This window comes from Ambystoma mexicanum, chromosome 6q (genome assembly GCF_040938575.1).
Source record: "Ambystoma mexicanum isolate Mex_15411 chromosome 6q, UKY_AmexF1_1, whole genome shotgun sequence".
Lineage (NCBI taxonomy): Eukaryota > Metazoa > Chordata > Amphibia > Caudata > Ambystomatidae > Ambystoma > Ambystoma mexicanum.
The window spans coordinates 710,794,551-710,815,044 of NC_090937.1; the positions used below are offsets into that span (position 1 = coordinate 710,794,551).

Genomic DNA, 20,494 nt, shown 5'->3' on the forward strand with positions numbered 1-20,494 from the left:
TTAGTGACAAGACTACCCTTTTCCATGAGGTAAAAAAAGCAAAACAGACATACAGAAACTGGTCAAGGAACCAGAGATTCCAAAGGCTCCAACAGGATGGCGAACAAATGCTGCATCTTCTAAGCTCAAATAATTCTAGGAATTTCTGGGCTGTGGTGGGGAAAATTGGAATCGGGTGTTGACAGCTCCCTGTGCAACCTAGTCCCAGAGAAAAAGAGGGTGGACTATCATTCAGAGAACTTTAGATCTCACAGGTCTTCTGAATTTTTTCTCGTAATACATTCCCCCTGGTTCCTCTCATTTGAGGAAGATGATATTCTCGATCTAATATCCAAGTCCTCTAGTTCTAAAGCGGCAGGACCAAATGGATTAACCTATCAGGTTCTTAGCAATAAATCAAAACTTTGGGCTGAGATTTTAAATCTTCTATTTCGAGAAATATTAAAGACCAGTTTGTTTCCAGCATCATGGAAGAATGCTTTAGTTATACCATTCTTCAAGGGGGGTGATCGGCTTAAACCGGAAAACTATCGTCCCTTCGCCCTCCTCGATATCGATAGCAAACTTTTCATGCAACTACTCTTAAGAGATCTCACATGCTGGGTAGGGGCATGGCAAATCCTGTCATGCCATCAGACAGGATTCAGGAAGGGACTGTCCACCGGCCTGAATGGCTTAATCCTAAACCTGGTTAGTGAAAAGTCAAAGGGGAAATCTGACCTACCTCTCTATGGGGCCTGGGTAGATCTCTCCAAAGCATTTGACCATGTGGACAGATGTTTTCTTTGGAGAAAACTTTATGATTGGGGTATACCACATCTACTAGCAATATTAATCGAGCTTCATAGAAGAACAAGTTACTTCTTACCTTGTAACGTTCTTTCGACGGGATGTTCCTCCGACGTATTCCTCATCTTAGATATCTCCTTCCAGCTCTGCAGGCCTCGGAAAATGTTTTCTCTAGAGGGCGCTGCGCGTCGACGTCCTCCGAGTCGATGTCCTCCGACAGCCGCCGTATCGACGTCGACGTCATCCTGCCTATAAAGGCCGCGCGCAGCGTCCGTTGCTCAGTTCCGTTTTGTAGCCCACAATAATACTTTCTGGACTAACTAATCACCCTGAAGGAGCGTAAGCTGCAACAACAAGGGAAGTAGAACTGCGGGGATGGATGGGAGGGTCGATGAGGAATACGTCGGAGGAACATCCCGTCGAAAGAACGTTACAAGGTAAGAAGTAACTTGTTCTTCGAAGGGATTGTGTCCTCCGACGTATTCCTCATCTTAGATAGGCTCCCATAGCAGTATTCTATTATCGGAGGACGGAGTACTGACTTCACGCTGTCTTCTATTGATGAATAGAATGCAGTACAGCCCTTCCAAACCTAGTCTCTTGACTGGAGGAGGAATCCAGATTGTAAAAACGTGTAAAGGTATGGACAGACGACCATGTAGCGGCCGCACATATGTCTTTAACCGGCACGCCTCTTTTGAGGGCCGATGAAGCTGCAATACCTCTGGTCGAATGAGCCCTAAGGTTTTGAGGGGGCTCTTTCCCTGCCAGTTTATAACATTCCAGAATGGCTAGAATGATCCATCTGGAAATGGTCTGCTTAGTTATTGGTAACCCCAGCTTGTGACCTGTGTAACCTACAAACAGCTGGTCTGCCTGTCTTATCCTGGCTAGTCTACTAATGTAAAAACTTAAAGCCCTCCTAGGGTCTAGCCTGTGTAACCTCTCTTCCTCTTTCCCTGGGTGAGGAGGAGGATAGAAAGATGGTAGGGTAATCTTCTGAGTGATATGGAATTCAGAAACCACCTTTGGGAGGAAATTAGGCTTCACTTGCAGGACAACTTTGTCTTTGTGAAATATAGTATGAGGGGGTTTACAAGAAAGAGCTTGTAATTCGCTCACCCTTCTAGCAGATGTAAGTGCTATTAATAAAACAGTTTTAAGGGTAAGGAATCTTAACGAACAAGAATGGAGAGGTTCGAAAGGTGTACCCATCAGGAAAGTTAGTACTAAGTTTAAATCCCATAGGGGAACTTGGAATGGTCTTGGGGGATAAACATTGGTTAACCCCTTTAGAAACTGTATTACCAAGGGTAATTTGAAATAGGATGGTTCTTCCACAGTACGCTTAAAGATGGATAGCGCTGCGAGATAGCCCTTAATGGTGCCAACTTGAAGGCCTGAATTTGCCAAATATAGTAGGAAGGACAAAACCATTGGTGTACCACATGAAAAAGGGTCGATATTCTGTTCTCTACACCAGCTGCAAAATCTGTTTCAACGGCAGCGGTATAAAGACTTTGTTGCTGGCCTCCTTGCCGAAAGCAACACCTCCATAACATCATCAGGGAGGTCCCAATCCTTGTACCTCAGCCTTTCAGAAGCCAAGCTTGAAGGTTGAGGGTTTTGATGTCTGGATGGAGAACCTGACCTCCTTTCTGTGAGAGTAGGTTCTCTCTGAGTGGAAGTCGAATTGGAGGGCAGATGGACAAGTCTAGAAGGTCCGGGTACCACGTTCTCCTGGCCCAATCCGGGGCAATTAGGATCATGGTTCGCCGGAATCTTCTCAACCTCCTGATCATTTGAGGAATGACAGGGACCGGTGGGAACGCGTACAGAAGCGGAAACTCCCAGTCCACTATGAACGCGTCTCCCAGAGCTCCTCTCGGGGGAAATTCCCTTGAGCAGAACAGGTCGCATTTCCTGTTTAGGCTGGTGGCGAACATATCTACCTGAGGGGTTCCCCAAAGGGCGAAGATCTCTTGAAGGACTTCCTGAGCTAGCTCCCACTCGTGGGAGACTGTGTTCTGCCTGCTCAGAGCGTCCGCTGTCAAGTTCTTCTCTCCGGCTAGGTGAACTGCCGATAGAGAGATTCCTTCTTGGATTGCCCAAAACCAGAGCTGCATCGCCTCTCTGCACAGGGGTAGTGATCCTACGCCTCCTCTTTTGTTGAGGTAATGCATGGCCACCGTGTTGTCCGTCATTATCAGGACGTTCTTCCCTTGTACAGCTGGCAGGAACGCCTTCAGCGCAAGTCTGATGGCTCTCAGCTCTAACAGGTTGATGTGTAGTCTGGACTCCGAGGGAGACCAACGACCGCTGATGGTCAAGTCGTTGGCGTGGGCTCCCCACCCCGTGAGTGAGGCATCCGTGACTACTGTTATCTCCGGCCAGGGTTGCCAAAACTGTTCTCCTTTCAGAATGTTCTCCTGACAGGCCCACCACTGAAGGTCTCGAGCCACCCTGCCGGGAACCTGAAGAAGATCTGTCATTCTCCCTGAGAATTGTGACCACTGAGTCCTCAGTGCCCACTGGAGGGATCTCATTCTCAGGCGAGCCTCTGGCACTAGGAAAATGCAGGATGCCATGAGGCCTAGCAACCTCAAAAAGTCGAAGGCTGGGAGACGTTGGGCATGCTGGAACTTGGTAACCATCTGTAGAATATCTTGAGCCCTCACCTCTGGTGGCGAGGCTTTTCCCAGGGAAGTATCTAGGATCGCTCCTATGAACTGGAGTCTCTGCGATGGTATCATTTGTGACTTCTTTAAATTGAGGGAGAAGCCCAGTCTGTGAAGGAAGTGGCACACGTGATTTAGCTGGATCTGAGCTTGTTCCGGAGAAACAGCCCTGATCAACCAATCGTCCAGGTAGGGGTAGACGTGAATCCCTTCCCTCCTTAGACTCGCAGCCACCTCCGACATTAACTTGGTGAAGACCCTCGGGCGGAGGTCAGCCCAAATGGCAGCACTCGAAATTGATAGTGAGAGTTGCCAATTGCGAACCTCAGGTATTTCCTGTGTTTGAGATGGATAGGCACATGGAAATAAGCGTCCTGAAGGTCCAGAGATACCAACCAGTCCTGGAACTGAAGGGCCTGGAGGATCTGAGAAAGAGTGACCATCTTGAATTTGTCTTTTCTGAGGAATTTGTTCAATTCTCGCAAGTCCAAGATGGGTCTCAGTCCTCCGTCTTTCTTTGGAATGAGAAAGTAAGGGGAATACCAGCCCTTGTTCCTCTCCGCTACAGGTACCGGTTCTATGGCACCTTTCTCTAGCAGGTCCCAAATTTCCTGCAAGAGGAGCGGATCTGGAGCTTTCTGAGAGCTGATCCCCGGTGGATGACTCTGAGGTATACGTAGGAAAGGCAGGCAGTAACCTTGGGCAACTGTTTCCAATGCCCAAGCATCTGACGTGATAGCCTGCCATACCGCCAGATGTTGAGTCAACCTGCCTCCTACAGGTGTCCTGTGAGGGAAGTCCTCAGAGTGGTTTTGGGGCGGCTGATGCAGATGCCGATGGTAAAGAGGCACCTGCTGTTGCTGCGGCTTTTGAATATCTACCCCGTCCACCTCAGGTAGTTCTTCTTTGACCCCTTTGAGCCGGTCGTCCTCTACCTCTTCCGAATGCGGAGTAGAAGCGAAAGGACTTGCCCCTCGCAGAGGTTCCTGTGGGACGAAAAGGAGTCTGACGGATTGCAGCTCCTAGGGATTTTGCTGCTGCTTTTGAAGTTTGCAGTTTCTCTAAACTGTCATCCGCCTTTTTCCCGAACAAAGAAGAGCCATCGAATGGCATGTTCAAGAGCCTGGCTTGCACATCTGGGGCAAAACCCGACTTTCTCAACCAAGCGAATCTCCTGGTTGATGTACTTGCCGCCATTGCTCTGCTGATACTGTCAGCCGAATCAATGCCCGTCTGGAGGGATTCGCACATAGCGTCTTTACCGTCCTGTATAATATTCAGGAACGCATCCCTTTCTTCTCCCTCCGGGATGCAGTCAGCCGCTGTAGAAGCACACTCCCAAAGTGCAAGGGTGCAAGTAGCATTAACAGATTTTAACGCCATGCTACATGCTGAAAAGACTTTCTTTGCCATAGCATCATATTTTTTATCGTCCCTGTCCTGTGGGACGGTAGGATAAGCCGTCTTGACATCGGTAGAGGATGCTGCCTGTACCACCATACTTTCTGGGGATGGGTGTTTAGACAAAAACTCTGGGTCTGTAGAAGATACCCTGTACTTTGTAGACAGTTTTTTATTTACTGCTGGTACTACATCTGGGGTTTCCCAGTTTGTCATGATCTTTCTCTGAAGAGCTTTATGAAAAGGCACCACAGGATCCTCCTGTGGGCCTTTGTCAAGAATATCCGTGAGGTCATCTTGTTGGAAAGATTGTGAAGGTGCAGACCACCCCATGAACTCTGTAATCCTGGCCATTAAGGCTCTGTAGGGGGTTTCAGCATGCTCCCCCGGGTCTGGCTTAGCAAACTCCACCTCAGGGGAAGTGTCTAACCCACTTGCCTCATGTAAAGAATCATGAAGATCCTTTAACCTGCGCTCTTCAGAGGAAAATTCCTCTCTAACTGGGGTTACAGGTCCCTGTAACTCAAATGTGTCTTCCTGTTCAGACAAATCACCCTCTTCTAAAATTGAGGATATAGTTCTCAATTGTTCTGAACTCAAAAGGAGTAAATCCCATTTCCAAGGCAGAGGGTGCCGAACTTGTCATTATTGGCCTCGAAAACGTCGATGTCGTCGACGCCGAAGGCTTGGCGTCGAAAACAGAGGCGGAGGCCTCGAAGACCTCGACAGAATTGGAATTCTACTCGACAATATCGAAGCCCTCGACGTCGAGGGCCTGGGGATAGTAACTGGATGTGTGGTAACCGTGACTTTTCTTGGCGTCGACGCCGGTGTCGAAGCTGGCGTCGAGTCGACAGACCCGTGTGTCGAAGGTCCCTTCGACAACGGCGTCCAAGACATCGACGTCGACGGCACCTTCGAGGAAGGTTTGGAGGTCATAGTCCTGCTCGAGGGTTCGAGACGCTCGAGAGGTTTCTTTCACCGGGTACTGCGACTGGCGGCGTTTTTGACCTTCGGGTCTTTCGACCAGAGCATCGCTCTCGGCAGTCTTCGAGGGGGTCGAGGCCGCTTTCTCGAAGACGCTCATCATATTCTTTCGGAATTCCTCCCATTCAGCCCGGGAACTATGTTTCGTGGGGCAAGGGATTCTTTTTGGCGAAACAGAGGAAGAGGAAGACGGAGAAGGGGATCTTCGACGTCTCCTCTTCGAGTGCTTCGATCTTGAGGAGTGATGAGACCCACTCCGAGACTTGGAGCGCGAATGGTGACGAGGAGACGAATGTCTCGACTTCGTCGACGAAGAAGAAGCTTTAAAAGTCTTACCTTTCTCCAGCTTCCCCCTACGCTCCTTCAGGGCCTTAGCTGTCATGGACATACAGTCCTCGCATTCCGAACAATGGTGTTCAGCTCCCAAACACCACAGACAAATTCTGTGAGGATCGGTCAACGACATCTTTTTCCCACAATCTCGACATTTCTTGAAGCCGGATCGAGGAGTTGTCGGTTCCGACGAGGAAGCCATCGAGTACGGATCGAATAACTCGAGGTAAATAGGATTAATCTGACTAAGAACTGAGCAACGGTATTCCGAGGCACTGAGTAAGCGCGGAAAAACGGAACTGAACAACGGACGCTGCGCGCGCCCTTTATAGGCAGGATGACGTCGATACGGCGGCTGTCGAAGGACATCGACGCGCAGCGCCCTCTAGAGAAAAAATTTTCCGAGGCCAGCAGAGCTGGAAGGAGATATCTAAGATGAGGAATACGTCGGAGGACACAATCCCTTCGAAATACAATGTTAAGAGTACGGTTAGATGAGCAAGGTGACCTCTCCGATTTGGTACAGGTTTTGAGAGGGGTTAGGCAAGGTTGTATGGGGGCACCATTGTTTTTTAACCTTTTACTCTCAGACCTAGGAAACTTTTCGTCTTCAGCAGCGTTGGCCAGTCCGGTGATAAATGGTAGAAGGATGCACTGGCTGGCCTACGCGGATGACATAGTCCTGTTAGATAGGTCTGCAGGGGGCCTTCAACGACAGGTTGGGGGAATACGCCAGTTCAAACAGGCTTACAATCAACCCTGCAAAATCTAAAATACTAATCTTTAAACATCCAAAAAAGAAAGTTAGTTATAGCAACTGGTTTCTGGACGGGATGGCTATTCCCTGTGTGGAGGAATTGACTCACCTGGGCTATAAGATCTTCTCATACCCCGTAAAAAACAAAGTAAATTCATCAATGATGGAGAAAGTTGCCCAATCAATTCCTCAAATGAAAAAGCTTAATGCAAAATACTGTAAATTCTCAATTCTACCGCTAATTAGATTTTACACGGCTAAAGTAGTCCGAGTATTACTTAATTGTTTTAGAGGCAAAACCTTTATTTTGGCATATAAATTGGAACAAAATCGAGGGTTTAATCTGGAAAAAATCCTTGGCCCTCCCTCTATGTTCATCAATGGAGTGTCTAAGATATGAGCTTGGTTTGGTCTCATTAGGGTGTCGTGCAGACTGGAAATTAATCTCATTATTTCGTGAAATCATTACTGGCAAACAAGATTCCCTTTATTATGAGGTATATCAGCACCTTAAAAATTCAAGATCACAGATTCAGTCTTGCATGGAGAAGAAAATAAAGGGAATTTTGACCAGAATAGAGATGAATCTGGAAACACTTGTTTCAAACCCTTGTAAAGTGAAAAGATCACTGGAGACCTGGGACTGGATAGATACAATTGCCAATGCAAGGTCTAGCAAGCCCCAAACCCATGCTTAAAGATGGAAAAAAAGCTAGGTTTTCTGCCCCACTTTCTACAAAGGTTCCCTGATAGAGCAATAAACAATTTTTTGAAGCTCCGACTTAATTTGGCACGTACTGGAGAAATATTAGCAAGAAGAAACAAAGAGGATCAAGCAATAGAACATTGCGTACCTCCGGGCAAACAAACAATAAGACACTTACTAATGGAGTGCAAAGGTACCTGGGAAACCAGACTATTGCTTTTTAGAAGATTTGTGGCCAAGGAGGAAAGTCTTTTTTCAGAGTTTTTTTTTTGATAGCATGACCTCTTGACCGGCAATCATTCTAACAGCAGTCATTATGCAAGTATTCAAAATAAGGAACAAGTTACTTACCTGTAACTGTTGTTCTCCAGCATGGGTCTGGCATGGATTCACATGCTCATGAATATTCCCCGTCGTCAGGCTGGGAATCCTCGGTAAAGAAAAAACCAGTATCAGTTTCGTTTCTGATCTGTCTTTCGTAGTAATAACCAATCACTGGTCTCTGCGTCATACTGACCACAGCCAATGACTGCCCTCTACCTAAGCACCGCCTCTGGCAGCCATCTTCAGATTTGGAAGCACGTGAAGTGGCAGTATGACCAAGTGAAGAGCCGCAGAGGGGTAGGCGGGAGGGTTCGCATGTGAATCCATGCCAGACCCATGCTGGAGAACAACAGTTACAGGTAAGTAACTTGTTCCTTCTCCAGCATGGGGTCTGGCATGGATTCACATGCTCATGAATAAAGAATACATAGCAGTACACACATGCACAAGCACGGGAGGTGGCAAAGGCTCAACATTAAGCATCACATCAACTCAACATTAAGCATCTTACCTCCTCACCAGGCTCACCTCAGGCGAACAGGTTGCGCAGCACTGCTTGGCCGACCCTGGACTCCTCCCTGGAATCCCGGTCGACGCAGTAGAATCTCGTGAAGGTGTGCGTCGACCTCCACGTAGCAGCCCTGCATATGTCCAGCAGGGGCACACCAGATAGGAACGCCGTGGTAGCTGCGATCGCTCTGGTGGAATGGGCTCTCGGACGGCCAGGCAGCGGTCGGTTTGCCAACCGGTGACAGTACATGATACAGCCGGAGAGCCATCTGGAGATGGAAGCCTTCGAGAGAGCCTTCCCCTGATTGACAGGTCCAAAGTTCACAAAGAGTTGTGACGTCTTCCGAAAACCTTTCGTGCGGTCCACGTAGAACTTCAGCGCTCTAGCTACATCCAGCGAGTGCAAAGTCCTCTCAGCCGGCGACGAAGGCGACGGGAAGAACACAGGTAACACCAAGGGTTCGTTGAGATGAAAGTCCGACGGTACCTTGGGCATGAAGGAGGGGTGCGTCCTGAGCACTACCCTTGTGTCGTGGAAAGTCAAGTACGGGGCCTTGCAGGAAAGGGCCTGGATCTCTCCCACTCGTCGTGCGGAGGTGATGGCCACGAGAAAAGCTGTTTTCCACGATAGAAACTTCAACGGGGCCGAGTGCAGAGGCTCGAACGGAGGTCCCATGAGTTTGGTCAGCACCACGTTGAGCTCCCACGCCGGGGCCGGAGCCTTCACCGGCGGGAACGATCTGAACAGTCCCTTCATGAACTCTTTCACCAGACGATGAGACCACAAGGACGTCCGGCCCGTGGTTCTGGTGTATCGGGAGATCGCAGCAAGATGAATCTTGATGGACGCGTGTGCCAGACCAGCTTTGGCCAGCGTCAGCAGGTACGGCAGCACTTGGGGAGCCGTAATCCGTAGAGGGTTAATCTTCTGTGCGTGGCACCAGACAGAGAACCTCTTCCATTTGTGTCCGTAGCATTTAAGAGTCGAGGACGCCCTGGCCTTTGCAAGAACCTCTCTGCAATCGGCCGGTATGTCGTATCCTCCAAACTCTAGCGCTGCAGGAGCCAGGCCTGCAAGTTCAGCGACTTCGGGTCGTGGTGGAGGATGGCGCCTCCTTCCCTGGAGAGTAGATCCGCGTCCGCCGGCAGCTTGATTGGCGGGGACGCCGACAAGTCCAGAAGGTCCGGGAACCATATCTGCCTCGGCCACGCAGGTGCGACGAGGATCATCCTGCACCGTGACCTCTTGAGCTGGTTGACGAGCCGGATTAGCAGAGGCAAGGGAGGGAACGCGTAGAGGAACAGGCCCTCCCAGGGGAACGAGAAAGCATCGCCCATGCTCCTCGTCTGGGGAAACCTGCTGGCGAACCTCCGGCACTTGGTGTTCGTCGCCGTCGCGAACAGGTCGATCTGGGGTGTGCCCCACCGTCGGAAGAGGCGATCCACCAGATCCTGCCGTAGTTCCCACTCGTGGCACGAGCGCAGCTCCCTGCTGAGTGAGTCGGCGATGGTGTTTTTTATCCCTGCCAGATGAAACGGCACCAGAAGAATCCCTTGGGCGACGGCCCAATGCCACAGGTCCTGCGCCTCCTTGGACAGCGCTGGGGACCTGGTTCCGCCCTGTTTCCTGATGTAAAACATGGTGGTGGTGTTGTCGGTGAAGATCCTCACCACCTTGCCCTTGAGGGACGGAAGGAAGGACCTGAGGGCCCAAAACACTGCACGGAGCTCCAGGACGTTGATATGCAGGGACTTCTCCGTCGGAAGCCAGAGTCCCCTTGCGTGCAGATTTTCGGTGTGCGCTCCCCACCCTTCTAGGGAGGCATCCGTGGTCACAGTCACCTGGTGGGCTGGGGTCTGGAAGTCCATGCCCGCCGTCAGATGCGCGCGGGTGCCCCACCACCGTATCGCTCGTCGGAAACTCTCGTCGAGCTTGATCCTTTCCTCGAAGCTGCCCGTCGTCTGGATCCAGCGCGCATCCAGGAACTCTTGCAACGGGCGCATCCGGAGCCTGCACATGGGAATGAGGTAGATGCAGGAAGACATCATCCCGAGGAGGGACTTGATGGACCTCACCTTGGCCGCGTCGGCCACCAACATCCGTTGCACCTTGCCCAAGATGGTCCTGGTCCTCTCCTCCGACGGGGAGGCCAGAAGGGACACTGTGTCGAGCCTCGCTCCCAGAAACAGTGCGACTTGCGCGGGCACCAGGTGGGATTTGGCGTAGTTCACGGAGAATCCCAGGTCCGTGAGGAGTTGGACGGTCCTTGCCGTGTGGACCACGGCGAGCTCCCTCGTCTTGGCGCGGATGAGCCAGTCGTCCAGGTAGGGGTAGACGTGAATCCCCTCGCGGCGCAGCTGCGCCGCCACCGGTGCGAGGCACTTGGTGAAAACCCTGGGTGCCGACCGCAGTCCGAAGGGAAGGGCTTTGAACTGGTAATGACGCCCTTGGACCACGAATCTGAGGAATTTTCGGTGCCCCTTTAGGATGGGAATGTGGAAGTAGGCATCCTCCAAATCCAACGACGATAGGAAGTCTCCTTCCTCCAGCTGACCCAGGACGTGCTGGAGGGTGACCATCCGGAACTTCTGCGCCTTGATGAACTTGTTCAGGCGTCGCAGGTCCAGGATGGGGCGCCATCCTCCCGTCTTCTTCTTCACGAGGAAGTAACGCGAGTAGACTCGGGAGCCCCGAAGCCTCTTTGGGACGAGTTCGATGGCGCCCTTTCTGAGCATCGCCTTTACCTCCAGGAGAAGTTGAGGGACGTGAAGTTCTTTCCTGGCCACGGGGGGGACGCGCGGGCACCTTCTTTGAAACTCGAGCGCGTGGCCCCGGGCCAGGGCGTCCAGCACCCAACGGTCGGTGGAGATGGACTCCCACACGCTGACAAAGCCCGCCAGCCGGCCTCCCACCGGGTTGCTTCGGTGGGGGCCCGACCCCACGGCCGGTTCAATCCTGCTTGGACGCGGCCTTGCCGCCTTGGCCTCCTTGGCGACGACGGCGGGGTCCGCCAGACTTGCCTCGTCCTCTGTAGGCCTCTTGCGACGACGAGCGGGCCGCTTGACGGTAGGAAGCGAAACCGCCGCCGGAACCTTTGGAGGCGCCCTTGCCTCCGCCGCTCCGAAAGGGCGTCCGCCTCCGAGGCCACCTCACCTTCCTGCAGGATCTCAAGGGCCTCCGCCCTCTTGTCGTCCGGCAGAAAATCCAGCAGGGGAGCTATCTTGTACCAGAGTTCCCTGTCGTAGCGGGCCACGATAGCCAAGGCGTTGGCCGCTTTAATCGTCGTCGCCGCCGACGAGATGACTCTGCGTCCCATGGCATCCAATTTCTTTCCCTCGCCGTCCGGCGGGGAAGTCGACGTGGAGGCCGCACCCCCCCCCGCTTTCTTCCTGGCTGCCGCGGAGACGACGGAGTCCGGGGTAGGCTGCGCCCGGAGGCATAGGGGGGCCGAGTCCGGGACCCGGTACTTTTTCTCGTACCGGTCTCTTTTCGCTGGCGTCGTGGAAGGGTTCTTGAGGAGGGAAAGGCCCTCATCCCAAATGTCGTCCAACAGAGGCACTGCGAGGACCGTCTTCCTCTTGGTCTCGCGCCGTTGGTAAAGGAAGCCTTCCTTTTTCTTCTCCTCAGGGCAGAGTTGGAAAAGCTCGGATGCCCTGGCGATCATTGAGTGGAACGATCCAATCTCGTCGGGCGGAGAAGCCCTGGTGGGAGGCGACGACGGAAAATCCTCGTCGTATGCCTCGTCGTCCGTACCCGTCGCTGCCGTGTCAGTCCCCGTATCATCCCCTCGGGTGGACGGGGAGGAGGGCTGGACGGGGCGCGACGGTTGAAAAGGAGGCGGTGGATGGATCCTTCTTTTCTTGGTAGGGGGAACACCAGAAGGTCCCGGTTCTGGATCCCCCGACGGGAGAGGTTCCTCCGTCGGTAACGGTAGTCTCGTCCTTATCTCGGAGCATAAGGACTGTATAGCCAACAAAATGGCCGCTGAGTTGTCTTGCGGCGCTGGCAGAGGGGAATCCGACGGGCGAGCAGGGGCCCCGTCGGTATCCTCGACGATGTCGTCGTCGTCACCTGCGTCGGGGCCCATTCCGACGGGCTGGTCTTGTTCCACGCCTAGGCCGTGGCTTAAGACCTCGATCAGTTCCTCTTCTGAGGTTGAGGCCGAATCTACGACGACGCCCTGCCCCCCCTTCTTCCCCACGGAGGGTTTCACGGGGGTCCTATCGATGGGCACGAAAGAAGACTCCCTCCGAGGAGGCAGGGAGATTCTGGGCCCCGAGGCCGCCACCACTGGTGCAGCCTCCACAGGCTGGGCCAGGGCCGCCGCGACCGTTTCGATAGAGGGCTTGGTCGAATGGATCAAGGCCTTCACCACCTTAGGTGCGCTCACCGCCTTATCCTTGAGGGAGGGGGCACTGCCACGCTCCTCCTCTGCCTTAGAGCTCGACCGGGGTCTCTCCAGGAGCTTCGCCGGGTGCTCGGCCTTCCTCTTACCCGACCCAGAGCGTTGGCTCGTGGTTGATGGTGCCGGGGAGGGTGCGCCCTGCCTGGCGCCCGTAGAGCCCGACCGTTCGGCGCTCCCGGTGCCAGCGGACTCGCGGTGCTTGGCCTTATGTTGGGCCCCCGTCGCCGGGGCGCCCTCAAAGGTCTTAGAAGACCGCTCAGATTTCTTCTTCTTCTCGCCAGACGGGCTCTTACCCTCCAGCCAGCTGGCGAGACGTTGATGGCGGTCCTTCATGGTCCGTTCCGACATGTTGCCGCAAAACGCACAGTCCTTCTCCACGTGCGTCTTGTCCCCATGAAGGCAGTAAAGGCAGAAAGAGTGTTCGTCCTCCTTGAAGACGTTCTGCAGCTGGCATCCAGGGCAGGCCCTGAACAGCTTTCCGGGCGTCGAGCTTCCCTTCTCCTGGGCCATCTCCGAGACCGGGCCTGAGAAGCTTCTGGAGTCCTCCGAAGTGTAGCTCGACGAAATCTTCACCCTTGAGGGGCACAGATGAATCCGACACGGGTCCCCGTTGATCGGATGTAGGATCGGTGGAGCTTGAGGCTCTTTTGACCGAAAGAATCGAAGTTTTTGTGAGAAAGCGCGAAAAAATAGCACTAACGCTCGAGAGCAATAGCACGAGGATCCCAACACATGAACGTGCGGTAAAAATCTGAAGATGGCTGCCAGAGGCGGTGCTTAGGTAGAGGGCAGTCATTGGCTGTGGTCAGTATGACGCAGAGACCAGTGATTGGTTATTACTACGAAAGACAGATCAGAAACGAAACTGATACTGGTTTTTTCTTTACCGAGGATTCCCAGCCTGACGACGGGGAATATTCATGAGCATGTGAATCCATGCCAGACCCCATGCTGGAGAAGTGCCATTATAATTTAAAAAATATTTTTTGGCTCTTTGAAACGTTTAATGGTTGGGTAATTTTCTTCACGGTGATACCCTTGGTTTGCTTGCTATTGGTTTTTGTACTTTATCTTTTTCTTTTTTACTGTTTTATATCTCTAGTTTGGTTACTTTTTATGTAAATTATCATTCAAGATTGTTGTGATTTTGAAAAGGTTTTTCTTAAAGCCAAAAACAAATAAAAAAAATACATTTCGCGTTTTAGTCTGAATGAAATGTTTCAGATTGTTTAATCACCTGGTGACAAATCTATTTTTTTAGATGCATTTTGCATCCAGCTAAACGTCCATAATTCCAAACATTCAAAATCAATAAAGGACATTGTATAGCAACTGTAGTCTTGGGGAATGTAAAGCACTCATTACAAGCACTTGGTCATTAAGCGAGCCATATCTTTTATAATGGATAATGGGATACAGATTGACACAAAGGTTGAGCTGCAAAAAATACTATATTACCAAAATAAAACACATGAAAATTAAGTAGGTTTCCAAAACCTACATCGGGGTTGCCCTTACCTGGAGACTTCATCAGCATCCGATTCAGAATCTTCATCACTGCCAATAATTTCCTCCTTTGGCCTATCAGTACTTTTTAGCTCAAGGAGTATTTTGCTCACATCTGTAGACAACACTTTTTCATAGAGCATTTCATAAAGAATAGCTGAAGGGTGGGGAGAAAAAAAAATATGAATCAAACTATAACATTCTTTTGTGATGCTAGGAGTAACACTTTTTTTTTTTTACATATTTGTCCTGCGCTTCCATCATTTGATTTTAAACTGTTTTTATTGGCATTTAAATATATTAAATGTTACATACATCCACTATTCCACCATCATCAATGCAGTTACTTTCCTATATACATTCGACATGCCATTAGTAAGGAACAAGTTACTTACCTGTAACTGTTGTTCTCCAGCATGGGTCTGGCATGGATTCACATGCTCATGAATATTCCCAGTCGTCAGGCTGGGAATCCTCGGTAAAGGAAAAATCAGTATCAGTTTTGTTTCTGATCTGTCTTTCTTAGTAGTAACCAATCACTGGTCTCTGGGTCATACTTCCCCCAGCCAATGACTGCCCTCTCCCTAAGCCCTGCCCCTGGCAGCCATCCTCAGATGTGGGCGCACGTAAAGTGGCAGTATGACCAAGTGAAGAGCCGCAGAGGGGTAGGTGGGAGGGTTTGCATGTGAATCCATGCCAGACCCATGCTGGAGAACAACAGTTACAGGTAAGTAACTTGTTCCTTCTCCAGCATGGGGTCTGGCATGGATTCACATGCTCATGAATATAAGAATAAATAGCAGTACACACATGCACAACCACGGGAGGTGGCAAAGGCTCAACATTAAGCATTACATAGACTCAACATTAAGCAACTCTTACCTCCTCACCAGGCCCACCTTCAGGCTAACAGGTTGCGCAGCACTGCCTGGCCGACTCTGGACTCCTCCCTGGAATCCCAGTCGACGCAGTAGAATCTCGTGAAGGTGTCCGTCGACCTCCACGTAGCAGCCCTACAGACGTCCAGCAGGGGTACACCAGACAAGAACGCCGTGGTAGCAGCGATCGCTCTGGTCGAATGGGCTCTCGGACGGCCGGGGAACGGTCGGTTTACCAACTGGTGACAGTGCATGATGCAGCCGGAGAACCATCTGGAAATGGAAGCCTTCGAGAGAGCCTTCCCTTGGTTCACAAGTCCAAAGTTCACAAACAGTTGTGATGTCTTCCGAAAACTCTTTGTTCGGTCCACGTAGAACTTCAGCGCTCTAGCTACATCCAGCGAGTGCAAAGCCCTCTCGGCTGGCGACGAAGGCGATTGGAAGAAAACAGTTAACACCAAGTGCTCGTTGAGATGGAAGTCCGACGGCACCTGGGCATGAAGGAGGGGTGCGTCCTCAGCACCACCCTTGTGAAAAGTCATAGAGGCTTGCAGGGGGGGGGGCGCTGTTGCGCGCCTCAAGCATGGCTACCTGAAAGGAGAGCTCCGGCTCTAACGAAAAATCCTGGTCTAAAATATCCTTCCAACGCCGCTCTACAAACTGTAGAAACAAAGATTCCTGTGCCGGAGGGTCTCCTGCACATACCCTGAAGAAATCAGGCGAATCAGTGGCTGGATTGCCGGTCCACCTTACCCGGAAGGAGAGGTGGCTGTGTGAAAGCGGTGTTGCCGCCCTGCGGCTCCGCACGATTTCTACTGGAGGCAGGACAGGGAAGGCCAAGCCGCGATGGGGGAGGGGCACAGCGGTGAACGCTGTATTGCGCAGCCCCTGGAAGAGGCGGAGTGACTCGGCATCCTAAGTCTGGTGCACAAGAAAATTACTGCTGGTGGAGCACACGAGGTCGGGGGGGGTCTGCCTGGGGGCAATCTCCGCTCTGATAGCAGGAACAAGAGAAAGAGTGCAGATACCCGGTGCAAGCAGGGGGTAAGGAGGATATAGAGCCTCCATACTATCCGGTTCCTTTCAGCAGAACGATACGTGGGAGAACACAGTCCACTCTAAGGCCATACACTAACCTACATGGGCCGCACTGAGAGAAAGGGTACAGGAGGGGAAAAAGACTGGCCCCATGGACTCCTTCGCCAGCTCTCAACCATGCAGGACGCCTGACGGGACGCAACAACTACCAGACAGGCAGGGTGAAGACTCCTTAGAGTGCCTGGCAACACTAATCCAGAACGGATTTATGGCAGTCAATGTCAAATCGGATGACATAGTGGCAACGATCGGATCCCTGAAGGCCAGAGTGGAGAAAGAGCTTGCATATTACGAAAAAAGAGAATAGAATCAGCGCAAACGAAGACACAATCTCGCAACATGGCCACGACATAGCCCAGTTCCAAACAGAACTTTGCAAAACTCAAAGTAAATGCGAGGATTTAGAATCGAGATCCTGTAGAAATAACATCCGGATTGTTGGAGTTGCGGAAACCTTTGGTAAGGGCAACATGGAGCGACAAGTGGAACACCTTTTGAAGGACATCCTGGGGGCTGAATCTTTCTCTGAACATTTTCTTGTGGAGAGGGCTCGCCGCACTCTGGCTCCACCGCCGAAACCCGGGGCACCGCCTCGCACCATAATAGCGCGTATCCTTAACTACAGAGACAGGGATGCCGTCCTCGGACTCTCCAGAGATAAAGAAACGCTACACTGAGCATAATAGAATCCATATATACCCGGATTTCTCTGCTGGGGTGCAGGCGCAACGTCTATCCTACAAACCGGTGAAAAGACAACTGCGGATACGAAATGTACCTTATGCCCTCATCTTCCCTGCGAAGATCAGAATCCAACATGGTGGTAGAGCCCACTTTTTTGAAAACCCCACGGAAGCAATGACATATGTGGAGGCTTCCATCCCTTTGCCTCCCAGGGACAGGGCAAATGATCAAAACGCCGGAATCCAGCCGGGAGCGGAGAGACTGGACGCAGCAGACTGACGGGACTACGCCATCTAATCCCTGTCAGAGGAAGTCAGGAACAATTGCAGAGAGCGGCCTGGACACAGATTTAATGTATATTTCAGCCGTGAGCCCCCGGAAAGGTGGCCATATGGCCACAGCAGGCGTCCCTCAGGAAAGTTTCAAAAGTTGGGAGGGGGGAATGCCCATCGGGAAGGTTCCGAGTGTTATTGGGCAACATCATCATGTTGGGGAGATGATGCGGGTGGGGGGTCAATTTGCTATGTGAGACTTCATTAAGTTGAGTTGTATGGGATTCAAGTTGGGGGGGTGCTTCAGGAACCCAGTTGGAAGGGTTCTGCAAGTTAAAATTGGCGGTCGCGTCGCTGCACATGACATTCTTCCGAACAATAAGTGGAACAAGAAACACAATATTAGCACACAGTCATGGCATACACCGGAGCGAGGGATAAGGGACTGAAGTTAAAACTCCTTACATGGAATGTCCGAGGATTGAACAATCGAACTAAGTCAAGCAAGGTGGGAGCCTACGTCACTAGGCATCATCCACAGGTGATCATGCTGCAAGTAACCCATGCACTCCAAAAGGTAAACACAGACTTTTTGAAGAACTGGGGGCAAAATAGATACTATACAGACTACTCCACACAGGCAAGAGGTATTCTCACTCTTATACACCCCTCTGTAGGCTTTCGATTTGGTAAGAGCAAAGTGGACACTCAAGGACGCTATGTCATAGTATGGAGTAGCGTTGCGGGGAGGGAGGTGATGTTGGTAAATACCTATGGTCCGAATTTAGATAACTCCGAGTTCTACATAGACGTAGTACATGAAATAGGATATATGGGGTTCGAACAGATCCTGTGGGGGGGGGGGGGATTTTATCACAATCCTGGATATCACACTGGACTGTTCCAACACAAAACATCGAGCTCCCTCCAAGGCGGCAGGGATGTTACAACAAATCCAATCACAGTTGACAATGGTCGACGCATGGAGATCGCTGCACCCACATAAGAGGCAATACACATTTTATTCATCAGTGCACGACACTGAGTCCAGAATAGATTACTGGTTGGCCTCCACAAGCCTCATGAACCAGATGGATAACTGAGATACTCCCCCGCACCCTATCAGACCATTCCCCTGTCACAATGGAAATGACATTGGGAAACATAAAACCCGCGACTAGGAGATGGAGGATGCCACCAGACATTCTCAAGGACCCAGCGGTATCTGATGCACTACATATAGAGGTAGAGCACTTCCTCGATATCAACAGGGGTTCAGTGGATAGACATCACACCCTCTGGGAGACCTTCAAGGTATGGGTGAGAGGAATACTGATCTCCAAGTCCACAGGCATGTTGAAGGCGGTTAGGGTAGAGCTGGCGGAGGTGGAAAAACGCCTGAGAAACCTGGAAGCGCGATACACAGATACACATGATAATAAAACCCTCTCAGACATCAACAGTAGCTTATTGGAATTCAATAAACTAGCTACTAGGGAACTGCTTTATATGTCAACCCCTCAGAGCGCGCAGATATAGAAAGGGAAACAGAGCAGGTCACACCTTAGCCAACATACTAAAGGCCGAAAGGCAGCACAGGCCAATCTCCAGCATACTAACAGGGGACGGCACAGTGGTCACAAGTGAAGAGGGGATAAATAGGGAATTGACCCGGTTTTACTCAGACCTTTATTCTAATCATGGTTTGAAATCAGCCGGGACGTGAAAATGTACCTCGACAATATCACTCTCCCGATGCTGCCATGGAACACAGGCTCGCACTGGACCAACTCTTGACCACTGAGGAGGTCACAGAGGCAATCAAATCATTAGCCAGCGGCAAAGCACCGGGCTCGGACGGACTAGGAGCAGAGTTGTATAAGGAGCTACACGAGGAACTGACCCCAGTGCTGCTGTCGGTGTGGGAGGAAGCTATTGAACTGGGTACCCTGCCACCATCAATGAGGGAGGCCATAATAACAGTACTGTTGAAACCTAGACGGCCGCCCAGCGACTGTCCTCCTACCGACCCCTGTCCCTAATAAATTGCGACGCTAAAATCTTTGCTACCTACCACATATGCCCACATTAGTACATCCAGATCAGTGTGACTTTATCCACACTAGATCGACAGCCCTTAATCTCAGGAGACTGTTTGGAATCATGGCCCAGATAAAACCAGGAGTCCAGGCGGTAGCTGTATCACTCGACGCTGAAAAAGCGTTTGATTCAGTATCATGGTTGTACTTGTTTAAAGTGCTTGAGAAATTTGGTATTGGCCCATACTTTCTGAGATGCGTCGGTCTGTTGAACTCTGACCCCGGAACCAGAGTGCTGACTAATCGCATGATGTCCGACTGGTTTGGGGTGGGTAGGGGCACGCGACAGGGATGCCCATTTTCCCCCCATACTATTCGCCCTCACAATGGGACCAGTAGCAATCAGGGAACACCAGGGACGGAGGGGCATCACGCTGGCCTGCCTAACCCAATCAATATCCCTATATGCAGATGACACACTGCTATATATCCGAGAACCAGATACACATCTGGGTCCGGCGATCAACACCATACAAGAGTTTGCCGAATACTTGGGCTATAAAACCAACAGGTCCAAATCTGAAATATTTCCTCTGACCCCCGCCACGCGATGCCCGAACAACACACATGGTCTGCAATGGTCCCCCACTAAAATAAGATATCTGGGAATCATCGTGTCTGGTGAAAAAGCCTCCCTTTATGCTGACGATCATGAATACCCGTTTTATTTATTTATTCGCATTTGTTTAGCGCACAGGCAGCCCAGAGGGCATCGTGGCGCTTGTTACAGATATAAAAATGACTTGTTGTACATACAGTGAATTCATTACTTAGTTGCAAGAGAAGAGTAGTAGCTACAGGAAAGGAGGAGAGGAGGAGGAGAGAGTAAACGACACGAAGGAAGAGGAATTAGTTAAACAAGGTGGTTTTCAGGTTTTTTTCAGAAGGCAGTGAGGTTTCTGCTCTGAGCGTGCTAGGTAGTGCGTTCCATAGTTTAGGGGCAATGTAGGGGAAACGTATTCCACCTGCTCTAGCTCGTTTGATGCATGGGACCCTAAGTTGGTTGGTGCGGCATTGCCTAGGTGGTCTGGTAGAGTGAGATCTGGCTAGCGTATCAGACAGGTAT

At 51.1% G+C, this 20,494-nt stretch overlaps 1 protein-coding gene across 2 annotated transcripts in view; it reads right to left on the reverse strand.

Moving 5' to 3' along the window:
* OTUD4 (OTU deubiquitinase 4) overlaps positions 1 to 20,494 on the reverse strand; it is a 1,503,132-nt gene that overhangs the window by 911,687 nt on the left and 570,951 nt on the right. For both annotated transcript variants that reach the window (XM_069631220.1, XM_069631221.1), the window contains one exon: positions 14,410 to 14,554. In XM_069631220.1, coding sequence (XP_069487321.1) covers positions 14,410 to 14,554 — 145 coding nt within the window. The remainder of the gene's footprint in view (positions 1 to 14,409; positions 14,555 to 20,494) is intronic.